Source organism: Strix aluco, chromosome Z (assembly GCF_031877795.1).
Source record: "Strix aluco isolate bStrAlu1 chromosome Z, bStrAlu1.hap1, whole genome shotgun sequence".
NCBI classification, from domain to species: domain Eukaryota; kingdom Metazoa; phylum Chordata; class Aves; order Strigiformes; family Strigidae; genus Strix; species Strix aluco.
This window is the reverse complement of record NC_133971.1, coordinates 72,267,282-72,294,203: the sequence shown is the minus strand read 5'-3', so window position 1 is coordinate 72,294,203 and position 26,922 is coordinate 72,267,282. Positions and strand designations below refer to the sequence as shown.

Genomic DNA, 26,922 nt, shown 5'->3' with positions numbered 1-26,922 from the left:
AAAATCCAACTGAAGAGTGGGCTGGTTGACATAAGCCATCTTACTACACAGGATGGCCACAGTATTCTTAGTTGTTGGATATAAAGGAAAATGGAGAGCTAAGATTTTCAGGTAAGAACAGAAATATTTTCTCAGATTGTCTTTTACTACTAACCAAGAAAAAAATTAAGCTTCAGAATAAACAATAATCTTCTCTAAACTTAATACAGAATTAGCTATGCTACAAAATGTAAAAACAATGGTATAGTCAATGAGAATAAGATACTGCAGTGAATTTGTCAATATAGTCAACAGCTCTTTGAAATATGGGAACCACATAAGGTATGATTAACAGGCATCCCAGTGGGAGTGGGTTTTTAAAGTTTTTTCTGAAGCATCATTTTTTTAAAGTATTCTGCCAAAAAAAGAGATAAAGTTCTTACTAAAAAAACCCCTCTTGATTGCTGTTAAGTAAAATAACTTTTCTGTAGCAATTTTGAGTAACTGTCAGAGAAAGGCCCAACAAAACTAAGTACTTATTAAGTCCTACCTAATTAGAGTCTAATCCAGCACTCCACCTACTTCTCCTATCAATTCCAACCAGGTGAACACCTCTACAGTTTTAATGATTGGGAAGAATTAAGCACACTGGTCAGAATAACAGAATAAAAGGAGGATGCAATGCAAATAATCTACTGCAGCTTTGCAAAGCTACTGTAATTCTATTGTAATTCTATAAGGTTGATTAGAGGGTGATTCCCTAATGCCAGTGATTTTTGACTGAACTAATTAGGGTGTAGAAAGAGATACCCAGCAAAATGTTTTTCTTCTCCTGAATCACAGCAGTTTCAAACTGGTGATCATTTCCAGAGATTAAATGCCAGTATATGACCCCATGATATTTAAAGTCATATCTAAGTCTTAATCTTGAGACCAGCAGGACCACACAGTGAAGAAGCAGTTCTGAATTTCACTGTCTGAGGACTTCTGCTTCCTCTGTAGACCATCATTTCCTACTCTCAAACAGTAACAATTGTCTGAAACCAGATGGGGAGTAGAAGCAGCAAATTCACCTACAGAATACAACGCACAGGACCACCTTCCACCTAGGAGAGATGACTAATCACTGTCCACACAAAAGCCTAGAGCACAGGCCTGTAAATTTGATTGCACAATTGTAGAGACGCTCATAGGGCGAACTAACCTTAAGAACCCCCCACAACCTGACAAATTATATGTCTTTTGTGTATTACAGATACCTAAATCCATGCGCCCTGTGAAAAGTGGAATAGAATGACTGCTTTTAGCTGTTAAACTCAAGAGGATCCCTACCTACACCTCCCAAGAAGCATACACTACAGAAAAATAGAAATCCCAAATTCCAGCACACTGCCAGAGCCTAGACCTACCTTGTGTTACCTCTGAGACACGACTATAGATCTTTTCTAGCTTCAGTGCCCAGAAAAACTACACAAATCAGAATATATCAACTTACCTGCAACTAAATACATGAAATGAGAGGAAAATTAATTTTATAATGTCACTTTAGAACCTCTACGGATTATAGCCAGAGTATAAACTCACAGAGATACCTAATTTTGCATTATAACTTGCCTGCTTATTGGAAAATATAAAAATTCCATTTAGCCTTACTTAAAAGCATAGTCAGAGTTCATATACATACCCTCTGCTTCTCAGGGTCAACGTATCGAATGCCAAAATAGTCTTTTTCCAGCAAGCTGTAATAGTTGCAGATGTGATCTATGAGAAACTGACCTTTGGTTTCCCTCTGTAAAAAGAGAAAGAATTGATACATTATTCTGAGTATTCTGAACTTGATGTCTATAAATATTTAAAAGTCTAATTGAAGTGTTAAGGAAAATGGCACATGAAATTTGTTGTTATTCAGATGAGGACAAGGATTTGAGCATTCATCTCCTCTAAAGCATGCAGGAGATCAGTGATCAATATACTCCCTGTACATTCACAATTGATTCGTTAAGAAAATATCACTACTCCTGCCTCAAGAAAATTCATGCTACTCTAATAGCTGCACATTTATAACATTTAATATATTACTAGTAACCATAACCTGATGCTATAATGGCATAAGAGATGCCCATTTACTTATGGAATTTCAAAACAGTGTGTGTTTTTTTGTATCCCCCAAGTTTGAAAGCAGTTTTAGCAGTGAGTACCTTCCTGGATCTTTACGCAATGCCCACAGCAAGAGACCTGATCCTTAATTCCCAGACAGCACTATAGCACTATAGTACAAGGAAGAAATGCCCAAATGACTGAAAGAGATGTTTTCATCTTTGCATTGTCACCGGGTAACTTACTGTATACATGATGTTTAGTTAAAAATCTCGTTCTTTATTTAGGCTTTTTTCAATCCCAATACTGTTTCATTTCTCCTTAATCTACTGCCAGATATGGAGAACCTATATGAATTTTCACATTTCTTCTGATCCAGCTCATGTGATTTTTTTTTTCTGAGTTGTGATGTGTGTGAGTATTAACACTGGGCTAAAGCTGTTCTCCTAAAACAGTCCACTCTAAGCAGACTATGTCACAGTGTCAGGTGAGCACATATCTTTCCTTCTCTCTGTCCACCCTTGTGCTGCACTGAGTTGCCTCTGCAGTGGACCAGGTAGTGACTTTGCAAGACTCTACTTTTTGTTGACATGAACAACTTGAACTTAGCTCTTTGTCTACAAAATGAAACTACACAGCACGTGCAGTCACATTATATAAAAAAATTATTTAATTGTTCCTCCAAATGACTCCCTGAAAACTTTAATGCTATGCCTTATTCAACCTTTCTTTAAGAAGTTAACAGGCAATTTAAACAATAAACACCATAGCTAGGCAAAAAAGAACATACAGATCCTGCATTTCTCAAGGTACTTTACAAAACTGGACATTGTTATCATCTGCATTTCACACAGGAGCAGCTGAGGCAAAAACAGTGCCGTGACCTGTCCAAGGTCATACTCTAAAGGGCAGAGACAGCAATGGCCTCGGGAACACCACTGTCCAGTGAGACCTACTGCTTCCCACAAAAAAAGAGACATGCTTCAAGACCGGAGTGTTAGAAAAGAATACAATCTGTGAACTAATGCTCTATTTTCTTATCTTTACAATTAATAAGGAATTCTGACATTGATACAGTTGCTTGTCCTTTCACTCCCATCACTGAACAAACAGATCAACTGAATAAAAAGCAGCCTCCGTTAGGCACCAGCAGAGAGCTGCACAGCCCTTCCAGTGCGACAGGGCCCCTGCAGTCATCCCCTTCCCTGCCACATGGACCTACTCTCCTCAAAAATTCACTTCCAGCCACAATGGAATTTCCAGTTTCTCTACAGATTTCTTTTTCCTAGACATGGTGGGCCTGCTTCTTTCTACTGTGTAAGCTATCTACTTCCACAACTTTCTTCTTCCACCTTGTATCTCCTATGTATTTACCCCTCATCATGTGTCCTTTACTCTTCCACATGCTGCTACTTGCCTGGAGGACATTGCTGCCTTGTCTGCGCCGTGGTATTTCTGTACTTTATTTTCCTATTTTTAAACAGCCAGTGTCAAAGGATGTTAACCTAATTTCTCCGTTTTCTGTACATGCTCACTCATCCTCATGCTTTGCACCCTGCACTTCTATCTTTTTCCCTGTAACATAGCTGCAACAGTTTTCCTTCTGTAATTGTTTCTTTCCAGACTTGTTTGCTGTTAAGAGTGGTTAACACATACACTGACTTTTTTTATACTGTACCTAGTTACAAGTATGGGTGTGCTAGTGACAGCATAGAGAAAACTTTCCTCAAAAGGCAAAGCTGGTATCAATGATTGAAAAGTACGAAAAGAAAACTGCCATTCTCCGTGACTGGCAAAAAAAAGGTCTACACTTACACAGTCATATCTCAGTGAAGTATTTTCCAGTTTAAAATCTAGAAGTGTCTGCAAACTTTGGTAACTATAAGACCATCAAAATATTAAGACAAAATTGCACAGTGACATTTCAATACAAAGGCAGTAGGAAAAAATTTGAACACAGATGTGAAATTCAAGTTGCACACAGTTTTAAAATTAATCTACAATGAACTAAATAGAATTGAGGAATAACAGCTATTAGTGACTCAGGTACAGTCAAACCTTAAAATACATTTTACTGACAACAGTGTACAAAAGAGATTCAATTTTTAAAACACTGGAGATGAGGAAACAAAACTAGTCATATTTTCATCTGACAACATTAGAGCCTGTTACTGGAAGAACAGCCAGCAAATCTACTAATCTACTAAATCTCCATAGGTTCACATTCTAATCCATTCATTTAAAAAGCACTTTGCTTCACCCACCTAAATAATCACAAAAGTTTTTTGAGTTATTGAGGAATCTGATAAAGAGCTAGGGCACATACAGTGTTTCTCAACCCAGTAACAATGCTCCCTTTCTAAAATGAACTGATGCCCTAGTTTTCCTGCTTGAAAGATAGACAATGGAAATGAACCAAACAAAAAAGAGCAAAGGAACAAAAGCCTCCAAGATAATTCATGCTCTAGGAATCCTTAAGCCCTCCACAGATAAATAAAAGGAACTAGTTAATAACCTCACCCTTGGTTAGTACACACTTCAGTTAATAGTGCTACTCAGTCAGGCTTCAAGTTCCACATGATTCATTACCAGATATTAAAAATTATTCAAGACGTATAAAAATGGCTAAATAAGCACATACATAATGCAATGAGTGTTCTCATAAGAAATACTGTTGTAAATGTTCTGTATTACGCTTCTTAAATACCTGAAATTTGAAAAAATTCAGATCATAACTGATACACAGAGGAAAATACTTGATGTGGCACAGAGCACCTCAAGTCTGAATTCATAATAGATAGTGTTGCAAGGAAGGGTAGGCAATGGTTGTTAATTTTTTTTCCTGCAAACAGCATCCATAAACATCTGCATGTCTCTAACAATGCTCTGAATTCTCCTGAGCCTTAAAACCCGATGATCTTTCTCATCTCCTGTGTTCTTTGATACACTTATTACATATTATAGTACAAAAGAATATATTAAATCCAAAGTTTATCCTCATTTCTGACAGAATATGGATAAATTAAATTAGGAACTGCCAGTCATCCACAACAGAGCACAGGAATGGATTTGGGTCACGGAATAATGAATATAAAACATTGTCTGAAATTTCAGACAGTTGTCATACAGCTTTCCAATTAACTGATCCTTTAAAAAAACAACCAAACAAAAAAACCCAACCAAAACCAAACCACAAACACTGCTACACCAATAAGTACTTAGAAGCAATTCAGAAAAATATTTTTATACTACATTTCAGCATGTTGACAGAACATGAAAAAATGACATAATAAAAAAGGCCATTATTTAAAACACTACTGAAAAATGTCAACAACAGACCACAGGAATCTGAGAGCAAAAATCAAATCAGATTTTTAAAAGCTTCACAGCTGAAATCTTTGATAATTATACCACAATTCACCCAGAAGTCATCAACTATTCTCAAGTAGAGAAAACCAACTCAGGCAGAAACAAGAGTCACAAAAGTGTGTAAGTAAGAGAACCAAAGGCCTTAGACTGCAATCAATACACTGTTTTCAATGAAAGAATACCAAGTTAAACAAGCCACTTTTTTCTAAGTCCATTAACTCAAATACAACATCTGGCTATCTCAACTGAGATATATTTTCTTTCAGATTTTTGTAACCCGTATTCTATGAAGAGTGTTTTTTAAAATGGCCTTAAAGTCCTATAATGTAGCCATTCGACACACTCACACAAAAATAAGCTTTTGGAGATTCCTATAAATAATTTGAAGACCACCTCTCTGATTTGCTTAGATAAATTGGCACAGACAAGATGGGTGTGTTTTTCCTAAGGCTACATTTGAGTGTCTGACCTTAATACCACTAAAACCCCACAGCAAACCCCAACAAATATGCAAGGGATATAATGCCATGTAAATGACAAAATCCCTGAACACAGAAGGTGAGCTTGCAAAAATAACTGTTAAACTCTGCTTTTTAAGCTGGATCAAAAGTTTTCTACTGAAACAAGTATGTATCAAATTAAACTAGCAGCTGTTGCAAAAGTATTAAGCAAAACAAGGAACATTCTCCACTCCAATAAAACATGAAAATATGATCATGCAGAGTCCTCCATTAACGGACTCACAGGACAACCTGAGTTTCTTCCTTAGCTCTAGGAACCGAGTAAAACACTTCAGAGATGCTCCATTTTCACTACCAGACACTACTATTAAGGCTTCCATTTCTACAACTCTGCAAATTTACGAATGAGTAAAACAATTTCTTGGTAACTCCTCTTACACAGAAACTAATCCAAACAAAGATTTCTATGGGTCTTGAGCAGTTTCAGTCTAATCCCAACCTCATGTTTGCTTTGGGGATTTCTTTTCTTTTTTTATTCCTAGTTTCTCTGTGCAAGTTAAAAAGCAAGGGAGAGTGTATCGTGTTCTGCCAATTTAACCCTTCTCTGATGACATGAGACCACAAAACATTTGTGACTTTCACAATTCTGAAACTGAGAGGAAAACCATTTACAGCAGTTTAAAATCCTGCATTCAGCAAAATGTCTTCTCCATTTGCATCTGCTTCACTGTGGAGTTCTGTGTCTATTTATCTGAATGTCGTCACAAGGAAGAGCAAGAGTCAAAAGCAGATTAAACACAATGCTTCTGCTCTGTTATCTAACCACTGAAGTCCTGCCAGCTGTGCTTATCTCCGTCAGGAAGCCACTGACATTACTAAGAAGCAGTGCAGGGTCATAATTATACGCAGTGTTTATTTGTGCCAGGGAGTTCAATCCTCATCCCACAAGTGTCTTTACTCCCGCAAACAGTTCCCAACAGTGACCCTCTGTGTAAAGCTGCTCACATACTTAAGTCCTTACTTAAGTGTAAATCCACTCAAAAAAAAAAAAAAAAAAGTAAATTAAAACCACAATTAAACCAGTATTTATCTTTAAATAAATGCAAAGTCCAGGCTCTCAGACAAGGCAAGAATAATGTCTGATTTTGTATGCTTGTTTTCTTTAGTGTGTAATGCATGTTGAAGTTCTATGGATGTAAAAAAATAAAATACATGAATTCAAGAATAATCATAATACCACCATTGAATGAAATCTAACCAGGTCAGAAAAACAGACAAAACCAAGAAATTCCTCCAAGGCAAAAATGTAATTCAAAAAGCAGCCTTAACCATTGAAAACTGAAATAGTATAGTTCTGTTGACATACTTTACAAAGACTATTAAAAGCAACAGAGATTTTACAGAGCTAAACTGCCTCCTCGACTGCCACCTCTCACATTTCTGACTTCTCTTCAGACATCCTCCTCCAGTGATGAGATCATACTTCTCCTAGGCTTTTCATGAGAGAAGTATCTTGAATCCAAACAGGCACACATCTTCCATTTCATTGACAGTTATTTTAGAGTTCAGTATCAGAGTCTGCTCTCATACACTGAAGTGTGGCTGTAAAAGGATGTCTGGGAGCAATTCTCTGTTCATGTCAGTTTTGGGACAGCTGTCATCACATTTGCATTTGATTCTAGTGGCACAGCAGAATAGTTCACTATGTATCACCACTGGACTGGGGCATGTGCTATGAGAATGGGACTGATTTAATATCAACCCGATGGAGTTGAATAGGGACAAGGGCTGAAGGCACAGAGAAGGAAGGCAACCTGGCATGCCTGAATTTCACAGTATCTTCTACATTAATTTTTAAGCCATGCCCAAATAGCAACATCAAGAACAGAATCCTCATTCTGCAGCAAAGGCAGTGAGGTGTAACGGGCTTAGCTCCAAGCTGACAACATTGGGCCAGCCCTAACCCTGACAACCTCCAACACCCTGGGCAAGTTTCTTATAGCTCTTTGGATTTTTGGATTCACTGAGATTACAAATGACAGTAACTACTCACAAGACAGATACAGAGACAACCTCTTTGTCTTTTTTGCCTCATCTTTGGAAACAGCAGTTGGAATATCCTTCTGTAGATATTTCACGAGAACTGGACATTGCATAATGCCTTCAAAATACAAAGAACAATTAAAAACAGGCCTCTTTCATTCCTCAGCTAAAATGCTGTAACACTTCAAAAGGATTTCCTTCCTGCTCATAATCAGCACCCTCTGGTATTTTAAACTACTTGAAAATACACTGGAAGTCTATTATACAGCATTTAACTGGAAAATTTTCTCAATTGTAAGAAGGGCCAGACATTATTTACTTTTTTGTTGTTGTTAAAATTTTCAAAATAAAAAAAGATAACAAACTTTTGCTGATAAAATCCCAACTTGCAACTGGCAGATTTAATTTTAGAAGCAAAGAATTTATGACAGAATTTTCTTTTCTTTACAGTGAGGAATTCATTGTATATCTACAAACATGAAACAAAGGGGAAAAAATCAGGACTAATAATTTTTAGTGAAAAACACAAAAAATGACATTGCAGTAAAGCAGTTGGCGCTAACTTAACTACAAGAGTCCTACTCCATACATTATTTTGTATCAATTATGTCTTGCAAATCATACACTTCATTCTGTACAGTCAGTTACCTAACCATAGTTTGTATCAACATTTTCTAACTCTAGAATGTAGGGGAGGATGGATTTTTTAATCTGTGTCTCTTAATACATTTTGTTATGTATAAATTCACTTATTTCACTACACAATGTTATGAAATTAGCTTTTGTAAAAAGGTTTTACCTACATGTGTCCAGATGTTTCTAAGCAACTCCATCACTCACCCAATCCATCAGGAATAAATCAAAGAATGTGCTCTCAGTAGCAAAGTTTCCATTATCTTTGTTTAACTGAAGGGAAAAAGTGACACTCTACTACATTGTTGGAAATCCAGTCCCAACACAATCCACTTAACAAACACCACCCAGGTGGAGCTGGCTGACAAGACACAGGCTCAAAAAATGGGAAGAATGGAGGGATGTACAGGAAAATCCTCCTCTAGGGAGGAGAGTGACAACCCAACACAGTAATGCACAAATCAGAAATACACCTTATGATACAAAAATATACTGAGGGAAGAACTATTCTTTCTCTTTTTTATCTACTCACTTCCTGATTAAAACTCATGGAAGATGCATTGCTTCCTAATAAGCCCTGTAATAAACCAAGCAACCAGAATACATGTTTCTCTTAGTTGCAGTGCTTTCACAACATAATTTCCGCACAGAGCTTCCCAAATGTGTATGCTGTAGAAATGCACAGTAATGCACCAACACCAACTCACTCAAAACTAACAGAAGTAAAACTTCAGATTTGAATTACCATCTTATTTTACCCTCATCTGAAGCAGGAAAGACTTTCAGGGGGAAAAAAGTGAAGTATCTGAATACATGACTGAAAGCATTAGAGAAATAATGCCTCGTTTATTTCATAGGGAATTTAGCTATCAGTAGTGATAACCTTTGCTCACAAGAACACTTCATGCCTGAGACACTAACTACCCATACTCCTCTGGTTTTACAATTTGTTTGCTAACCTGGTCTTGAAGAACATAATTTTTACAAAGATATCAATCTTTAAACTCAAATTTCTGAGCTCTTAATTGTAAGTTGAGCCCCAAGTGCTATATATTAATTAACAGAACTACATTTAAAAAAAAAAAAACAAAAAAAAAAACAAAAAACAAAAAAAAAAAAAAAAAAAAAAAAACACAAAAAACGCACAAACTGACCTCTTCCTACTGTTTCATTTGGGCCAACAAATACTCATTTGCAACAGATGGACAGTTTTGTCCATACAATAGCATATTTTTGCCCTCTCTTGCATTAGAGGTTATTGTAGGATGATAGTGGTCAAATAATAACTGAAGGGGAAAAAGAAACAATTACACCATAGAAAAATTACACAATGCCAGCCCCATGCAATGGAAACTATCATAAATACAAAATCATATGGAAAATGAAAATTGTATTCTACTACACAGTAGAACCTGGACATCAGGAGTGAACACAGATAACAGCTTTCACACAATCAGCTCTTGACCTCAGTGTTATTCTGCAAGTAAATTCCTCTGACTCATGAGTAAATTATAAATGACAAGAAGAAATATTTATAGTTCACATACTGCAGGTCTCAAAAGTCACCACCGGACAGGCTGGCAGGCACTGATGAAACCACAAATGTAATATTCATTTACAGGGCTCATCATCCTTTTTTGTCCCTCTGCACATGGGCAACACTTGGCCATTTAGGTTTTACATTGCTGAAGTGACAGCCTCACAGAAGTCTTGCAGCATTAACTAGTCACTTCTGGTAACAGCTTCCATTAGCACAGCATTCGTGATGCTATCTGAGGCACTATTGATTTCTTAAAAGGAACTGAGTGCTTCTGTCGATAAATCTGTCATTTTATTCAATATCCAGCATTGTTCAGCAAAGCTAACTCTGATTTCTCTCTTGCATCCTCAACGTCAAAACTAACTTGGAAGATACAGCTAGGACACACCATCATACCACATCTAGCAAAGCAGATGAGAGATTTCAAGAATGAGTTCTCAGCCCCCACCTACAAAGCAACCTAAAAAGCCAAATCAGGATTTTGACAGAACTACCTAATGTCCCCCAGTGCAGGTGATGGTCAGCAATCCTTCCTTGGCCCTGTGCAATATTGAAAATGAGGCCTCCCCCATATTCTGCTCCAAGTACAGTTCTTTAACTATACCTTTTGTAACAGATACACAGCAGCATGCCCTTTTTATACAAAAAGAAGTATTTTAAAAAAGAAAACCAAAAAATACTTCTAGCCAAACAAGATGCTTCCCTGAGGACAGGCAGAAGAGAGAATCAGCATGGTGTGACACAGCTTAGTTAAGCTGCTCACAGAAATAAAACAACTGGTGAGGGACAAGAATGCCCCTTGCAGCTACATTTCAGGGCTCAGCTGAATGTACTGAACGCCAACCATGGTGAGGGTCATGCAAGAACAGCCACACTGTCATTTCGACTCCAAGTAGGAAAGTATGACTATAGCAGAGTTGGCAGATGTGCTCACCAAGCCACTTTCCATGATTTACCTGAAGTCATGGCTAACTGGGGAGGTTCCCATTGGACTGGAGGGTGGCAAATGTGACACCCATCTACAAGAGAGGCAGAAAGGAGGATCCAGGAAACTATAGACCTGTCAGTCTGACCTCGGTGCCAGGGAAGGTCATGGAGCAGATCATCTTGAGTGCCATTACAAGTCATATAATGGACAACCAGGGGATCAGGCCTAGACAAGATGGGGTTATGAAAGGCAGATCCTGCCTGACAAACCTGATCTCCTTCTATGACAAGATGGCCCGACTACTGAATGAGGGAAAGGCTGTGGATATTGCCTACCTGGATTTTCGAAAAGCATTTGACACAGTTCCCCATAGGATTCTCATAGAAAAACTGGCTGCTCATGGCCTGGATGAGTGTACGGTCTGCTGGATCAAGCACTGGCTGGATGGACGGTCCCAGAGAGTGGTGGTCAATGGAGCTAAATCCAGCTGGCGGCCGGTCACAAGTGGTGTTCCTCAGGGCTCGGTGTTGGGACCATTTCTGTTTAACATCTTTATTGATGATCTTGATAAGGACATAGAGTGTATCATCAGTAAGTTCGCAGATGACATTTGAGTTAAGTGGGAGTGTCGATCTGCATGAGGATAGGGAGGCTCTACAGAGAGACTTGGATAGATTGGATCGGTGGGCCAACGTTAACGGGATGAGCTTCAACAAGGCCAAGTGCCAGATCCTGCACTTGGGCCACAACAACCCCATGCATCGCTACAGGCTTGGGGAGGTGTGGCTGGAGAGCTGTCTGGAAGAAAAGGATCTGGGGGTTCTAATTGACAAGCAACTGAACATGAGCCAGCAGTGTGCCCAGGTGGCCGAGAAAGCCAATGGCATCCTGGCTTGTATTAGAAATAGTGTGACCAGCAGAAGTAGGGAGGTGACAGTCCCCCTGTACTCTGCACTGGTGAGGCCACACCTAGAGTATTGTGTCCAGTTTTGGGCACCTCAGTACGAGAGAGATATCGAGGCGCTGGAGCGAGTGCAGAGGGCAACGAAGCTGGTGAAGGGCCTGGAGAACAAATCCTATGAGGAGTGATTGAAGGAGCTGCAACTGCTCAGTTTGAGGAAGAGAAGGCTGAGGGCTCATCACTCTCTACAACTACCTGAAAGGACATTGTAGAGAGGTTGGTGCTGGTCTCTTCTCACAGGTAATTAGCGATAAAACAAGAGGGAATGGCTTTAAACTGCAACAGAGGAGGTTTAGACTGGACATTAGGAAAAAATTTTTCACAGACAGAGTGGTCAGACAGTGGAATAGGCTGCCCAGGGAGGTGGTGGAGTCACCATCCCTGGATGTGTTTAAGGGTCGTTTAGATGAGATGCTGGGGGATATGGTGTAGGGGAGAACTTTGCAGAGTAGGGCTGATGGTTGGACTCGATGATCCCAAGGGTCTTTTCCAACCTAAATGATTCTATGATTCTATGACAAGTTGAAAGAATCGATGACTGGAGCATGGGAGCTGCTCTTACTATAGGGTAGTTGGTGCCCCTGTAAGCACTGGTAACGGCACCTCAGCTGTTCTCCCTCAACCCACTAGCTTGGGGTTACCCCACATGTTCTTCTCTCATAGGGAAATACAGCATGAATGCTTGCAAGCATGACATGGGGTGTGCATGCACTGGGTGGGAGGGAGGAAGAAAGAAAAGGAAGATCATGGAACATAATCCCTAGAGGGAGAGATTTCCTAACTGCTGCATTAAGGCCCATTTGAAAGGCTATTAGAGTGATGTGGAGGCTAAGAGCTTACATAAAGAACAGAATATATGACTAGATGTGGTAATTTGACCCATCATTATGTGGACTACTCCAGTATCACAAACCCAGCTGTGTAGTCAGTGGTCTGACAGTATCAACTCTGAAGCACACTGAACCTCCACAAGTGCTGCAAATCACAGATAATGTCTCCTCACAGACAAGACCCCCAACCACCCTGATGAAGTCAACAGTTCACTCATTCACTAATCTGATGTGATAAGTGCCTAGATAAAAACTTTTGCCTAACTGAGGAATCCTCACCATGCCATGCCCTTCAACTGTCCCACAATCATACTATATAATCATATCATTGGTGCCTCAGAGGATACTTGTCATAACACCTTCTGAGGTTATCCAAAAAGGTTTGTATGGATTGCAAGAGGGTGAGGATGCACAAAAAGCTCTCCCACCTTTTACTAATTTAGAATACATAAACACACTTTTACTTTCAAATACTTATCTTGCTCACCTGCCCAAAGTAAGTAACTCCTTTCTGAAAAGACTGTTTAGTCTTTATTAATATCGCATTATGCTTTCTCACTTTTCCCTTGTGTTTTGACTGCAGAAATTTTCTAACTTGAAGATCGTGTTGGATCATCCCCCAGTCACCAAAGTGATTTATTCATTTACTCTCTTTGGGCAAACAAAAAGAATAATTTTACCATGAAAAACTATTTCCAAACTGCTCAACTAGACACACATGCATAAACACATCTTCCTGTCAGAAATAATCACACAGCAAAAAACCTCTCATCAGTATTTTCCCTCCTTGTATTACTCCTAGCTGTTAGATCCTTATTGTGAAGGAAAACAAACAAGATTAAATAATTTAAGATTAGACATCACAGAATGATTTAGGTTGGAAAAGACCTTTAAGATCATCAAGTCCAACCATTAACCTAACGCTGACAAATCCACCACTAAACCATGTCCCTAAGCATATCTACAGGGCTGGTGACTCAACCACTTCCCTGGGCAGCCTGTTCCAGTGCTTGGTAACCTTTTCAGCGAAGAAATTTTCTCTAATATCCAATCCAAACCTTCCCTAGTGCAACTTGAGGCGATTTCCTCTTGTCCTATCACTTGTTACTTGGGAGACCAACACCCATCTTGCTACAACCTCCTTTCAGGTAGTTGTAGAAAGCGATAAGGTATCCCCCCTCAGCCTCCTTTTCTCCAGGCTAAACAACGCCAGTTCCCTCAGATGCTCTTCCTAAGACCTGTGCTCTAGATCCTTCCCAGCTTCACCGTCGTTCTCTGGACGCACTCCAGCACCTCAATGTCTTCCTTGTAGTGAGGGGCCCAAACCTCAACACACTATTTAAGGTGCAGCCTCTCCAGTGCCAAGTACAGGGGTAAGATCACTTCCCTGTCCCTGCTGGCCACCCTTTTTCTGATAGAAGCCAGGATGCTATTGGCCTTATTGGTCACCTGCTGGCCCATATTCAGCTGGATCAACACCCCCAGGTCCTTTCCTGCTGGGCAGTTTTCCAGCCACTCTTCCCCAAGCCTGTAGTGTTGCAAGGGGTTGTTGTGACCCAAGTGCAGGACCCAGCACTCAGCCTCGACCCATCAATCCAGCCTGTCCAGATCCCTCTGTAGAGCCTCCCTACCCCCAAGCAGATCAGCACTCCCACCCAACTTGGTGTCATGTGCAAACTTACTGAGGGTGCACTCGATCCCCTCAACCAGATCACCAGTAAAGATGTTAAACAGGAGTGGCCCCAGTACTGAGCCCTGGGGAACACCACTTGTGACCAGCTGCCAACTGGATTTAACTCCGTTCACCACAACTCTTTGGGCCCGGCCATCCAGCCAGTTTTTTGCCCAGTGAAGAGTAAGCCTGTCCAAGCCACGAGCAGCCAGTTTTGCCAGGAGAATGCTGTGGGAAATTATGTCAAAGACTTTACTAAAGGTAAACAAGATCCACAGCCTTTCACTCATCTACTAAGTGGGTCACCTTGTCAAAAAAGGAATTGATGTTAGTCAAGCAGGACCTGCCTTTCATAAACCCATACTGACTGGGCCTGATCACCTGGTTGTCCTGTACATGCCATATGATGGCACTCAACATGATCTGCTCCATGACCTTCTCCAGCACTGAGGTCAAATTGAAAGGCTTGTAGTTCCCTGGATACTCCTTCTGGCCCTTCTTATAGATGGGCATCACATTTGCTAACCTTCAGTCAACTGGGACCTCCCCAGTTAGCCAATCTTCAGAAAAGCAAATTTATAGTAGGCTGAAAACACTGAAGAAAGAAGTCGTCCAGAAGCATTCCTTGGACATAGTGCCTACAACAATGCACCCCAATAGTATTTAATAAAAGCCAGTTATTGGCATCAGAGGAGAAACTCATTCTCTGTGTCATACAAGCTTCTGTCTCTATGACAAAAAAAGTTCTTAGTTCTCAAATTTTTTGTAGTGGGGGGAGCTGGATTGATTTTTTTTCTCTCTTTCTTTCTGGAGGTCATTCGGTCCTTGAAAGCCACACGAACTGCCTCATTAGCACTACCTAAAATAAGATTTCCATTTGATAGCACAGTCAGAACTCCCCTTGCATTTGTAATCATCACCTCACAAAATTACAACTATAGTAAGTATTTTTTTAAACTATTTTAAGAACAATTAAATATAATCCAGATTTGAAACAAAAATTCTTCTGAATTTCTTTTAAGTATCACCACAAAAGACACAGCACATTTTAAATAATGGCCAGCAAAAATCCAAACAGAGGGTTCTACAGGCTTGTTCCATCAGCCACAGCTGCAAAAAAGAATATAATAAAGCAATACATTTTACATGTCCCATAACCAGTGAATTGTTTCCCCCTTACTTTTCTCCCTTACTCTCTCAGATTAATCTTTATCTTTCTGTCCTGTGCCCAGACTGCCTGTTCCCACGCACTCAGCAGAGCACAAAGACAAACTGACCTAGCTTTTTACGGTTTCAGTAATTGGTCTGTTTTCTACATCTTTGACTCAGAGTACATATCGACACACTATTAAAATGCATACTTTTTGACTAATTTGGGAACTCATCACACTTGATTCTTCTCTGCAGTAGTTACTCTTGTATCTCTTTTAAGATCCACACCGCCAAAATAAATCCTAGGACACTGCAAGCACTGCTTATACCTAGTAGCTGGAAAGCAAAGCCCTGAATTACACATTAAATGACACCTCATTTTCCCAGTGCAAACCTTGACCTCACAGAAACACTATATATGTCTATTCAGGGCACAGTTTGCTGTCTTTATAACATTTTAGCTCTCTGCTGAAACTAAAGAAAAAAAGAAAAAGACTTCAGAATGTGTGTTTAAACACTGGGAGTTGCCTGACATGTTCCACAGTACCTGGCATTTAAGAAAAGCATTGTAAAGTCACTCAGTTTATTGCATATGATGCAGAGGATACTTAACCACACAGGCCAGTTTCCCTCAGCTACCCACATTGCCTATTGCAAATGAACACAAAACTCATTAAAACAAGGAAAGACCAGAGGAAGATACTGAACACAATCTCATGTATTCATTTTACTATGTGTAGTGACAGATAAGAAAGCTATATGGTAAAAACAACATTCTGTACACAATTAAGCAGTGCATAGTTCTCCCAAGCAAGTCTCTTCAGAGAAGTCAAATTCTAACATGAAAATTTTTTTTAAAAAATTCAAAAATGTCTTGTTTACACATATTTAAGCACCAAAGCAAATTTTTGGAAATAAAGTCCTCTACTCACAGTACTCACAATGGTGGTTAAGGTAGGGCGGAGACCTGTCAAAAATTATAACATTCAGTAAAATTCATAAATGTATTGTACAGCTGGTTCCCAGGTTACCAGTTGCATCAGGAAGGTCTCTGTTTACATTCCTGTCACATTTAGAGTAAAAGCAGAACCACAACAAACGTCATAACAAAAACTGGGAAACTTGACAAAGGTGTGAACAGCTTTGAATATTATCTCAAGATAAAAAGTTAAGTAAGGTTTCTTTTTCTCCCCTCTGAGTGTTGAAAGATCTGTGCTGAACCTCTTGTCATTTGGAAGCAGACTGAGGCTACATTTTCCCTTCTCTTCACCCAGATCATCTATGGCTGCTACAGACTTATATGAAAAAAAAAAAAATCTTAAAAAGTCTCTTAAGAAAGTGCTAGAGCCAGCACAAGGCTGACATGCAGATTATAACAAGCAAAGCTCTGACAGCTTCACATCTGCTGCGCCAAAACTGACTGCAAAAACTTAGTACGCAATTATTTTATAATGATCCTCTTTTCCAAAACTGGAGAAGTAAAATATATGAGCAGATGACACCAAAGAAGAAAAGGTACCTTTGTCTTACAGCACAAGGCAACTTCTTGGATTTCTTCTTCTGCCTGACACAGCAAAGCAAAAATTTTGGGAAATAAAGCAAGAAACATGGCAGCATGGGAGTTGGCAAGATAGCAAGCAGACATTTCAGTGCCCTTGCACCCTTCTTGTGGGATGAGGAAACCATCTCTAGACATGTGCCCTAAGTACAAGCGTGAGCAGGAAGCAGAAGGATGGCAGAGAAGCAAGGGAAGACTTCTCCACTGAATGCACTTCTGTCAGTAACCCAAACCCACCCATCTTCATGTGTTCTCCAAAGAGCCCTAGGGAAAGGACTGGACTCCCAAATCAACTGAGAAAGTACCAGAGTTAAGCATAACCATAGCAGAGACACATGAGACTCAGTAAACCAGGATGTATTCTTCTAGATAAGGTGGAAGATCCCCTTTTTTTCCAAGGCATTTAAACCTTAGTACAGGAGTGACACGCCACTCTTGTGCTGCCCCGTCCCACCACCTAGTCTTCTCTAACCCTTCCCAGTCCTGCCCATCTTTCTCTTTGCCACAGCTGGGAAGAGCACATCGAGACACCCAACAACCAATAAGCTCTGAAGCTTGGCCACCTTCTCTCAACAGAGAACAGAAATCCAAAAGTAAATGAACGTCAGCTTGCAAGCTCTGAGCATTTAACTGTAAGTTTCGCTGAGTTATAAGCAAGGCATGAAAGGCTTACATGGTTAGCAGTGCACAGCTGTCAGAAAGCAATGAACTCCTGAAGGACATGGTTTCACAGTGGGGTTGAAAGGCATTTCAATAATTAAATGCCAATATTTATTTCTACATATGACTACCTGTTCAAACAGTGACCCCACTGAGTCTCTGCAGTACATACCCATACACAGCCATCTTGGAGATCATTAGATATGAGACTTGGAATATTAATTTAAGATCCTAAAATAGCAATGGCTGATAGATAAAAAATGCTGATCATCATCATGTCTTTAGATAATAAAAGGCACTTCCTTTTCTAGCTTATAATGCATCTTTGATACCTCTCACACATACACACACCATACTTTTTATGGTTATGTGTCTATACACATGCATACACATTTTAAATATAAATATATAAGAAAGATATAACAAAGATATAAGGAAAAGGACTAAAGGATTCTACAATTAGAGAAGACCATTAGATCATTTGTCTGTATGTATAATTTGGAATATACAACTTTATCTGATTTATGTCTCATACTAACTAGCTTTATCTTTTGTCAAGCTCAATAATTGCATTTTTTCTACAGCGTGTCTTCAGCCGAGGCAGCCAATCTTGATTTAAAGCTTTAAAAAAAAGGCTGAAAATCTGCAGATTCTGTTGCTGGTTTATTCTACTCCATTACAAGCTTTACAAAACAAACTTGAAAAAAATCATGGTTCACTTACATTGTCAGCATAGCACCATGGATCACCATAGTTCCCTATGAACATTGTTACTAAAATAAAAATACTAAGAAAAGAGCTATCTATCTAGAACAATCTCCTTTGATCAAATGGATGTAATGAAGGACCATGATCTGTTTGACAGCGTTCAAAAACTGTTATTTTAAAATATATATATATGCTGTCATATTTAATAATATCCACTTTCTCACAAATCAGAACACATCCAAAGTTTTAAGCACAGATTTTCCCAAAAAGTTTTAACATAGTCTTATCCTTATTTTATTGAGTCCCTAAAACAGCTATGAGCAGCCAACTTGAAGCACCACACTGGGTGAAACTTTTTACAGACCTACCAAACTACACTCTTACAATATACATACACGAGAATCTATTTCAAACATCTACCTTGTTTTGCAGCATCATCCTTTAAAATAATGTAAAATTTCACCATCCCAACAGCTTCTGGTATTCTGAATAGTTGTAAAGTTTAGATATCCTTTCTCCAAAAAGTATGAAAGGAACAACAAAGCATTCAAACATTAGAAAAATCCCGTACAATAGTCAGTTCAGCTGCCTAATTTGTGCTGAAAGCAGTTAACTTGCTGTATATGTCATTTTAGGTGAGAGTTACAGGCTTACAGTTTCTTATAATTGTGGGACAAAGCCATTATTTGATGCGAGAACAGCTCTCCCTAGTCCAGTGAGTTTTCAGCCCCTTGCTCAAACACAGATCTTGTCCCCATGCATTTTGGGCACTATCCCCATCCCCCAAAGCACCTCTGCACTGAATTGTACAGACTGTACACACTCCACCGACCTCAAGAACAACAGACACAGTTGCACTCAATCTCCCAGAACATAGCAATTTTCCTGCACTGGTGCCTACTGCCCTGCCCTTCAATAGCTCATGCAGAGCTAGCACCAAGAATAAGGGTTATGGATATCCCTTTTGTACTGGCACTGGAAACACCCATTTCCAATAACTTTATGACAGAATAGTGAAACAGAAGGCAGGCAGGCAGCTTGCCCTGAGATGAAATTGCACACTCCCACCCCTAAAATCACAGGAAACCATATGTCAGCACCAGCTATATGACAGTCGTGGTTCCCATATTACTGCGGCACAACTTTCTAATTTTACCCTACATCAGGGGGAAAAATCTGCATGGCTCCTCCCTCCTGGCAGAAACAAGGGAAATCCTCAGAACCATGCACTGAATGCTTGAGATTAATTTTGTATTTGTTAAATTCCCTAAAAAAAGCTCAGCTAAGAAGGAAACAGACACAGAAAACAGATCCTGCCTACAGCAGGTGGCAATTCCCACCCACTTTAGACTCAGTGTGGCCATTTCAGACTCTGTCTTAATTAGAACATTGCCCAGTTTACTTCAGCCTCCCTCATCTGAACTATGAACTCTGCCAGAGAGCTTTGAAATTACTGGAAAGGTAAAACATAAAAATTCTTCTACTTGCAAAAATAGATAACTACATTGTGCACATGAAAAAAGACGCTGACAAGAGTAACTTAAAAATTCACATACTTTTTTCAGTTTCTTTCTCTGATCACCAAAAGAAAAACCATGATACTCCAAAACAAATGGCACAACAGGAGCAGGTTTCAACCTCTCAAAACAGGTAGCCACCATCCCACCCTTCTCTACGACATCATCTATCTCCTGTTGCACATCACTTGGTGTTAGGTGTGATTACTAGAGGACTGATGATGACAGCTCCCATTATTGCATTAAAATTGTTGTGATATTTGATCTACTCCTGAAAGCTTCAGCTGACATAAAACTGAAGAAGAACCCAGTTGAACTTTAACAAGGAAAATATGCACCCCAAGCCAAGAAAAACCCACCCACCCCCTCAAAATACCAGAAAGTTAAAAAAAAAAAAAAAGAGGCAAACTACATTGTGTAAATACAGTTGACTTTTCCTATAAGCCAATCTCGCAGTTTTGGGGGTGATTTTCATATGCTTGCTATTGGCAGTATTGGAAAAGTTTAGCAAATATGCTGTATGACACATAGCAAATGAACTAGTGCAACCAAAAGAGTATCAATAAACAATTAGCCTTCAACAGCATCCTGCCAGGACTACAACAATTAGACCCAACTCAGCTTTTCTCCTGAACAGAGATATTAATCTATGCCAAGGACAAAGTTTCAGCTTTCCTAATGCAATACTCTTCTGCCTAGACTGTGAAAAAGCAAACATGTAAAGGTCATTTGCATCGCAGATTTCAAATTTTAAATGAAAAAATGAATACATTTATTACAGCACTATATCTGATGTAGGAATGAGTACACCACATTTTATTGAGATGGCTTAATGCGTTCAAACAATAAAATATAAACTCCCAAAAAAACTGTTTTTCTGTGAATTTGTATACATTGCTTTCAACTGCAGCAGCAAGACATTACAGAAAAATATCTGCTGTCTGAATGCTACACCAAGTGTATAAATAGCCTTTATTCTGGTAATCTATGATAAACATTTGATAATCTTTTCCATTTCACATATTTTAGTGCATTTAATAAAAAATTATAGTGACAAATTGCCTAGATTTAATGAATTAAGTTTTGTCAGTTTTCTGCCTTACCGCTTGCTTTCCTATTAATTTCTTTTTTCATGTGCAAAAAAAGCTGTATTCCACTTCCTCATATTTTGATGCCCATCTTGGTACAGTGAGGAACTATGGACTTCCAAACCCTTTTCTATTATGTTATTCTAGCACTGAACACCCTAAAATACAGCAACAAGAACATCTGGGGGCTTAGTTGTATTATGCAGCTCGATAATCTAATCATCCATCCATTCCATCCACTTAATGCCAGTATTTCAGTCAAGAAGACAGTCTTGCTCCACACTAGCCCGAACAATGAATCAGCTCCTCTGCAGAAGGTAGATTCTTACTAATTTTTCATCTTATTAAGGGTTGTTATGATTGGCTTCTGGCAATGCAAAAACCCCATGTGTATTATATAACCAAACTCCTCCAGAAAGAAGCTGCATTAAGGAAATTTGTCTACTTACAAGAATGTCTCATAGTTGCCTAAAATATTCATGGAAAACATCTAAGTAATATAGTTACATCTATGTTTTCAAGAGCAAATTTATTTACTCATAAAGAGAATAAAACAGCCAAGAGCAGCAGGACTGAGTGCCAGATCACGTCTCCACTCAGAAACTAACTGTGAAAGTACACCAGTTCTTTCCTACATGCATCCTAAACTAAGAAAAACCCTAACACCAACCCCACCCGAAGCACCACAGAGCAAATAAAAATAGGCAAACTGCAAACCTTCTTGCCTATACTGGCTTCTCAGAGAAGATCACAGAAAATTCAAGGTCTTATTCTGACCATTAGTCACAGCCCAACATATCCATGAAAGAAATATGGACAACATTTGTATCCCCCAGCCAGTCATTTGAGTTCCAGCCCAGGACAGGCAGATGACTCCACTGCCAGGACACTAGTATACAGGGCAGAGGAAAGCAGAACCATCCCAGATAATGGAGGAGGGAAAGCTTACAAGGGCACTATGGGCTGCATACAGTAATGGACTCAGCTTTGTCTTGACAGAGTTTATTGAGGCTGGCTCTACACCAGCTTTACCAGTGAGATGGTGGAAAGCAAGAATAACCTTCAAACATCCAGTACTAACTCACTTCAGGGTGTTCCATGCTTAAAGCACATAGCAGTGAGAGTGGCAGCAGAATCAGCATAAAACAACATACTGCTAGCACCTCAGCGACGCCAGCTTCTGGGATAGCAACACAGACTTCCAGGCTACCATCACAAATTTTTCATTGCTTTCAAAAACACATGTGAGAAGAATTTTGAGAAGTTTATTAAACCCTTCTGAGTAAATAATATAGTTCAATATAATTTCAAATTGCATTTTTAAAATACTAGCTCAAAGGCTGACTTTAGGGGATCCCTCCTTACACATCCTGGACTTCACAAACCTTACTGGTTTTATTTTTTAAAATTCAGAGCTTAATTCTGCAAGGGTCAAGTGCCCCACTAACTTCACATCTGATGCAGGTTGAATAAATTAACAGCTAGGAGGAGGGAAAAAGAAAAAGGAGCATGCACCACACAGCATTTTGCAGTCTCAGGCTAGCATCTCAGCCTACAATGCAAGCTGCTATTCACACATCACAGAAGAACCTCTTCATGCTAATCTATGCAGCTCAAACTTGTACACAACTCCTGAAGTGCAATAAAGAATTCAGTACTTAAGTTGTCTTGTATTGGTCTCAATAAAACTCAAGGTATATGCAGCATGAGCAAGCCAGGGTCACCCTTTCTTGTGTTTCCCTTTGCATTAACATGTTTACCTATTTTCTTTACCCTTGACTGAAATTTTTTCTGGTTTCAATGTCTTAATATTGCGAGATGCAGCACTGCACATCATGCAGACTTCCGAAGGTCCGAAATACATCCATTTATCATGGTAATATCACACACATACATCATGTGTTACCAGGAAAAAGATTAAGGAGGGCCAGCCACCGATTTGCAGAGGGGAAGATATGGGCCTAGATTATCCTGTCCACCTGCACGTCCTCTGTGCAGGGCAGGGAAAATCAGAAAAACTGTCATCAGTCACAAGACTCAGCAATAGCCCAGAGGCATCCACTTGAAAGAGAGGGGCCAAATGCTGTAGCTTGTTACCAGCAGCTAACCAGCGGCTGAGAGTGTTACAATGCAGAGTGTGAGGGTGTGGCACTCACAGCACCCCAAGATATGCATGGGAACTACCAAGGATGAAACAGCTACTGACTCGAGGTTGCTCGATCCCTTCTGTACTTGCAGCAGAAGCCTTTGAAAAGTTTACTGTATTCCCAAAGGGAAGCCAGAGAAGTAGGTTTGTTCCCAGTATCAATTGGTGTAGTCATGGGAAATTACATCAGAGCGTTGTTCAGAGAAGGTATGAACTTGAACCAGCTGAACAAGAGGAATGACATCTTCAAGGCAAATGGATTGGGTAAATTATGCAATGAAACAAAAAGTTGTAGCCTCAGTTCTTTACCCTCCTCTCATGTAAACCAGACATCTGTGTATTAATTTCATTAATTATATTTAAAGTTTTCAGAGATGAAAAAGCTAATTAATTAGTTCTGCTTTCATGTTCATTAGTTCAAAAGTAAGCTGACCAATAAGTTGCGTAAGTCTTGAATATTTTAAAAGTAGCAGGGCCTGAAATTTTATTTGAAATTCCCTAGGAAACAGCAACAAAACTGATCTCTCTTTTGCACAATCCTTATGCTCTTTGATCTTTCTTTCCAGGAAATGCCAGTCTTTCCCCTTTATGTTTTAGCACACCTCATGCTACCAAAGACACTTCAGATGAGAAAGGACACATTCTAAAAAACTCAACCTACAGAAACTTGCTATTGATTTTCTTTAAAAAAAAATTAAAAGGGGAAAAAAGCTCTTTGTAGTTAGCACTTTAATAAATTTAATTAATGTATCATTGAGTATTTACTGAACAATTGTTGCTTAAAGCCAAAAAATAAAGTAATTTAAGGGAAACAGAAAATCCAGCATTTAGAATAATCTAATGGAAAATCCAGGATTTAGAGTCGTTTCCTCTGGTACACAAAGATGAAGCAAATGGGGTTTGCGTGTATGATTTATTCAGTAAATGAGGAAGTGAAATGCTTTCCCAGTTCAAAGTAACATTCTAGCCACTACTGCAGCCATGCCTCCAGTCGACTGCCTCTAACAGGAATTGCCCTGTGGGTTCATGCAGTTCAGTGATCGACTTACCACCAATTCTTCTTCAGTTCTCCTCTGCATGTCATTGCACAGAGAGCTAATGTTGAAACATATGCTCCATGGCTCACGGCAATTGCAGACCTTGCTCTGATCTCAAGAGCAGATCCCCATTTCTTTCCCTGTAGACTTTTCATTTGTAAATACGTTTAAAAAACAAGCCACAAAAAAACCCCAACAAAACCCAACAAAAATTGGATCTTGATATGAAGAAGGTGCCAGAAAAATTAAAACTAAAACAAATCACCAATCAAATAAAAAACCACACAAGTATACAGTGGATACTAGAATTTTGCTTGGATCATGATCTACTTTAAAAGATCACTTTTTATAGCAGAAGTGACCATTATGGACAGGCAAGAGAATTGAGCCTGCTACTAACATCAAGCTCATTTTTCCCACGTTCACTGAACTGTAACTAACATTTTCTCCTCTGCTGTTCTAGGTAAAACTTGTAATGGACAGCAGTCCTGCCAGCGTGGCCCCTTTCCACACTTTCATGCTCTATTGTTACTGAATACTGGCACTGAACATTGTTGACTTGACAGCACTTACACGTACAAAAACACAGGGAAATATAATTACAATACATATTTACAAGAGCAGACTGGAAATTCTTGTACCTTTCAAATATACTGACAGTTCTGACAGTTTTTATAGATCACAATGGTACTGACAGGAAGATATCAATGAAAATTTTGTAAATAAAGTCTAAAGAATATGATGCTAAACTATACAAGCAAAATTAATCATAGCTATTTTTTCAATTTTAAAAACCTCATATTGAATACATATTGAAAGTGAACAGAAAAAAGCAAAATGCATTATTGAGGGTACTAGAAAAGAAGTTCACTGAGACTCTTCCTTTAAATCATTCAGTTGTCACAGTGATCAACCTTTTCAGTGCTGGGCTTTTACTCACCTTCTCAAAGAAAGGGAAATTTTCTTTCTCAGAGAAAGGAGCAACTTTCTTCCATCCTGATTAAACACTTACCTCTTCTTTTCCTCCCCCATCTGGAGAAGGGTTAAATTAAACCTAGCATTCAATCCAGTGCACACCACTAGGTCCTGAATTTCCAAAGTTAGCTTGAGGAGTAAATGCTCTAGACAACAGGAGATGATACTGGCTTCAGAAGTACTCTGCAAAATATAAATATCCATTCCTGAAGAATCTGCTTGGGTATTCCACAGGCAATAAGCTCTTCAGTGACCATCAGTTTCAAATCAAAAATCTGATCTTTTCTACAAAATATGCTAGAAGTATATGGGAGGTTTAGAATGATTTCTTAAAGTGTTCAACTGCATTTGAAGTCAGTTGGAAATTATTTCAGTAAGAAATGGATTAGAGCCAAAAAAATTATTATTAGCTCTGAAAAGTGCTGACAACATGCGCGATCACACTTCATGCCCCATGCTATTCTCTATATTTTGATTTTATATTTACCTAAACAAATCCCCTCCTAGCTTTTAAGCCTGGCTGATTTTGTGTCTCACATGGTGATGTGTAAATCCAAATGCTTCCTCTCGGTCAGCACGTGCCTAAAGCTGAATAAAAGATGGGCTCTGACACCTAGGAAAGCAGCAAGATGGAGAAATCTGAAGGATGGTCGGAGAAAAATTAAACATTCTCCTCTTACCCCATATTTCTCCTTTAGTGGGCACAGAAGTGATAAAGCTTGGCCTAAAAGAGGCCTGTGACAACTACTCTGCTTCAGGCTCTCTTCTCAGGGACCAGTGGAGCCTAGTCCAGGTGTGAAACAAGGCACAGCTCCCTACAGCAAGCCAAGAGCTACACCACAGCCTCTGTCCCTGCACCACACTGGTGGGTTAGCAGCATAAAAGCCCCACACTGAGATCTGGGCAGGGGCAGCTGACTAGAATGAACATCAAAAACATGCTTCTGCAGTGCTCTGCTGGGTTTGGCTGGGATAGAGTTAATTTTCTACATAGTAGCTAGTATGGGGCTATGTTTTGGATTTTGTGCTGGAAACAGTGTTGACAACAGGGGGATGTTTTAGTTACTGCTGAGCAGTGCTTGCACCCTCAAGGCCTGTTCTGCTCCTCAGAGTTGGGAGCGGACACAGCCAGGACAGCTGACCCCAGCTGACCCAAGGGATATCCCAGCCCATATGACATCATGCTCAGCATATAAAGCCGGGGGAAGAAGGAGGAAATGTGGGAACATTCAGAGTGATGGTGTTTGTCTTCCCAAGTAACCGTTACATGTGATGGAGCCCTGCTTTCCTGGAGATGGCTGAACACCTGCCTGCCAATGGGGAAGTGGTGAATGAATTCCTTGTTTTGCTTTGCTTGCAGGTGTCGCTTTTGCTTTACCTCTTAAACTGTCTTTATCTCAACCCATGAGTTTTCTCACTTTTACTCTTCCAATTCACTCCCCCATCCCACCAGGGGGGAGTGAGCAAGCGGCTGTGTGTAGCTTAGTTGCTGGCTGGGGTTAAACTACAACAGGTGCAAAATAAGTGAATAAAATAAATAAGCAGTCATCTTTGCCCAGGACTTCAAGC

The 26,922-nt window shown here is 39.5% G+C and overlaps 1 protein-coding gene across 4 annotated transcripts in view; it reads right to left on the bottom strand.

Annotated features, from left to right (window-relative positions):
• The window catches only part of FRMD3 (FERM domain containing 3), a 146,785-nt gene that overhangs the window by 78,581 nt on the left and 41,282 nt on the right, over positions 1–26,922 (bottom strand). For all 4 annotated transcript variants that reach the window (XM_074813018.1, XM_074813020.1, XM_074813019.1 and 1 more), the window contains exon 2: positions 1,664–1,768. In XM_074813018.1, the coding sequence (XP_074669119.1) occupies positions 1,664–1,768 (105 nt within the window). The remainder of the gene's footprint in view (positions 1–1,663; positions 1,769–26,922) is intronic.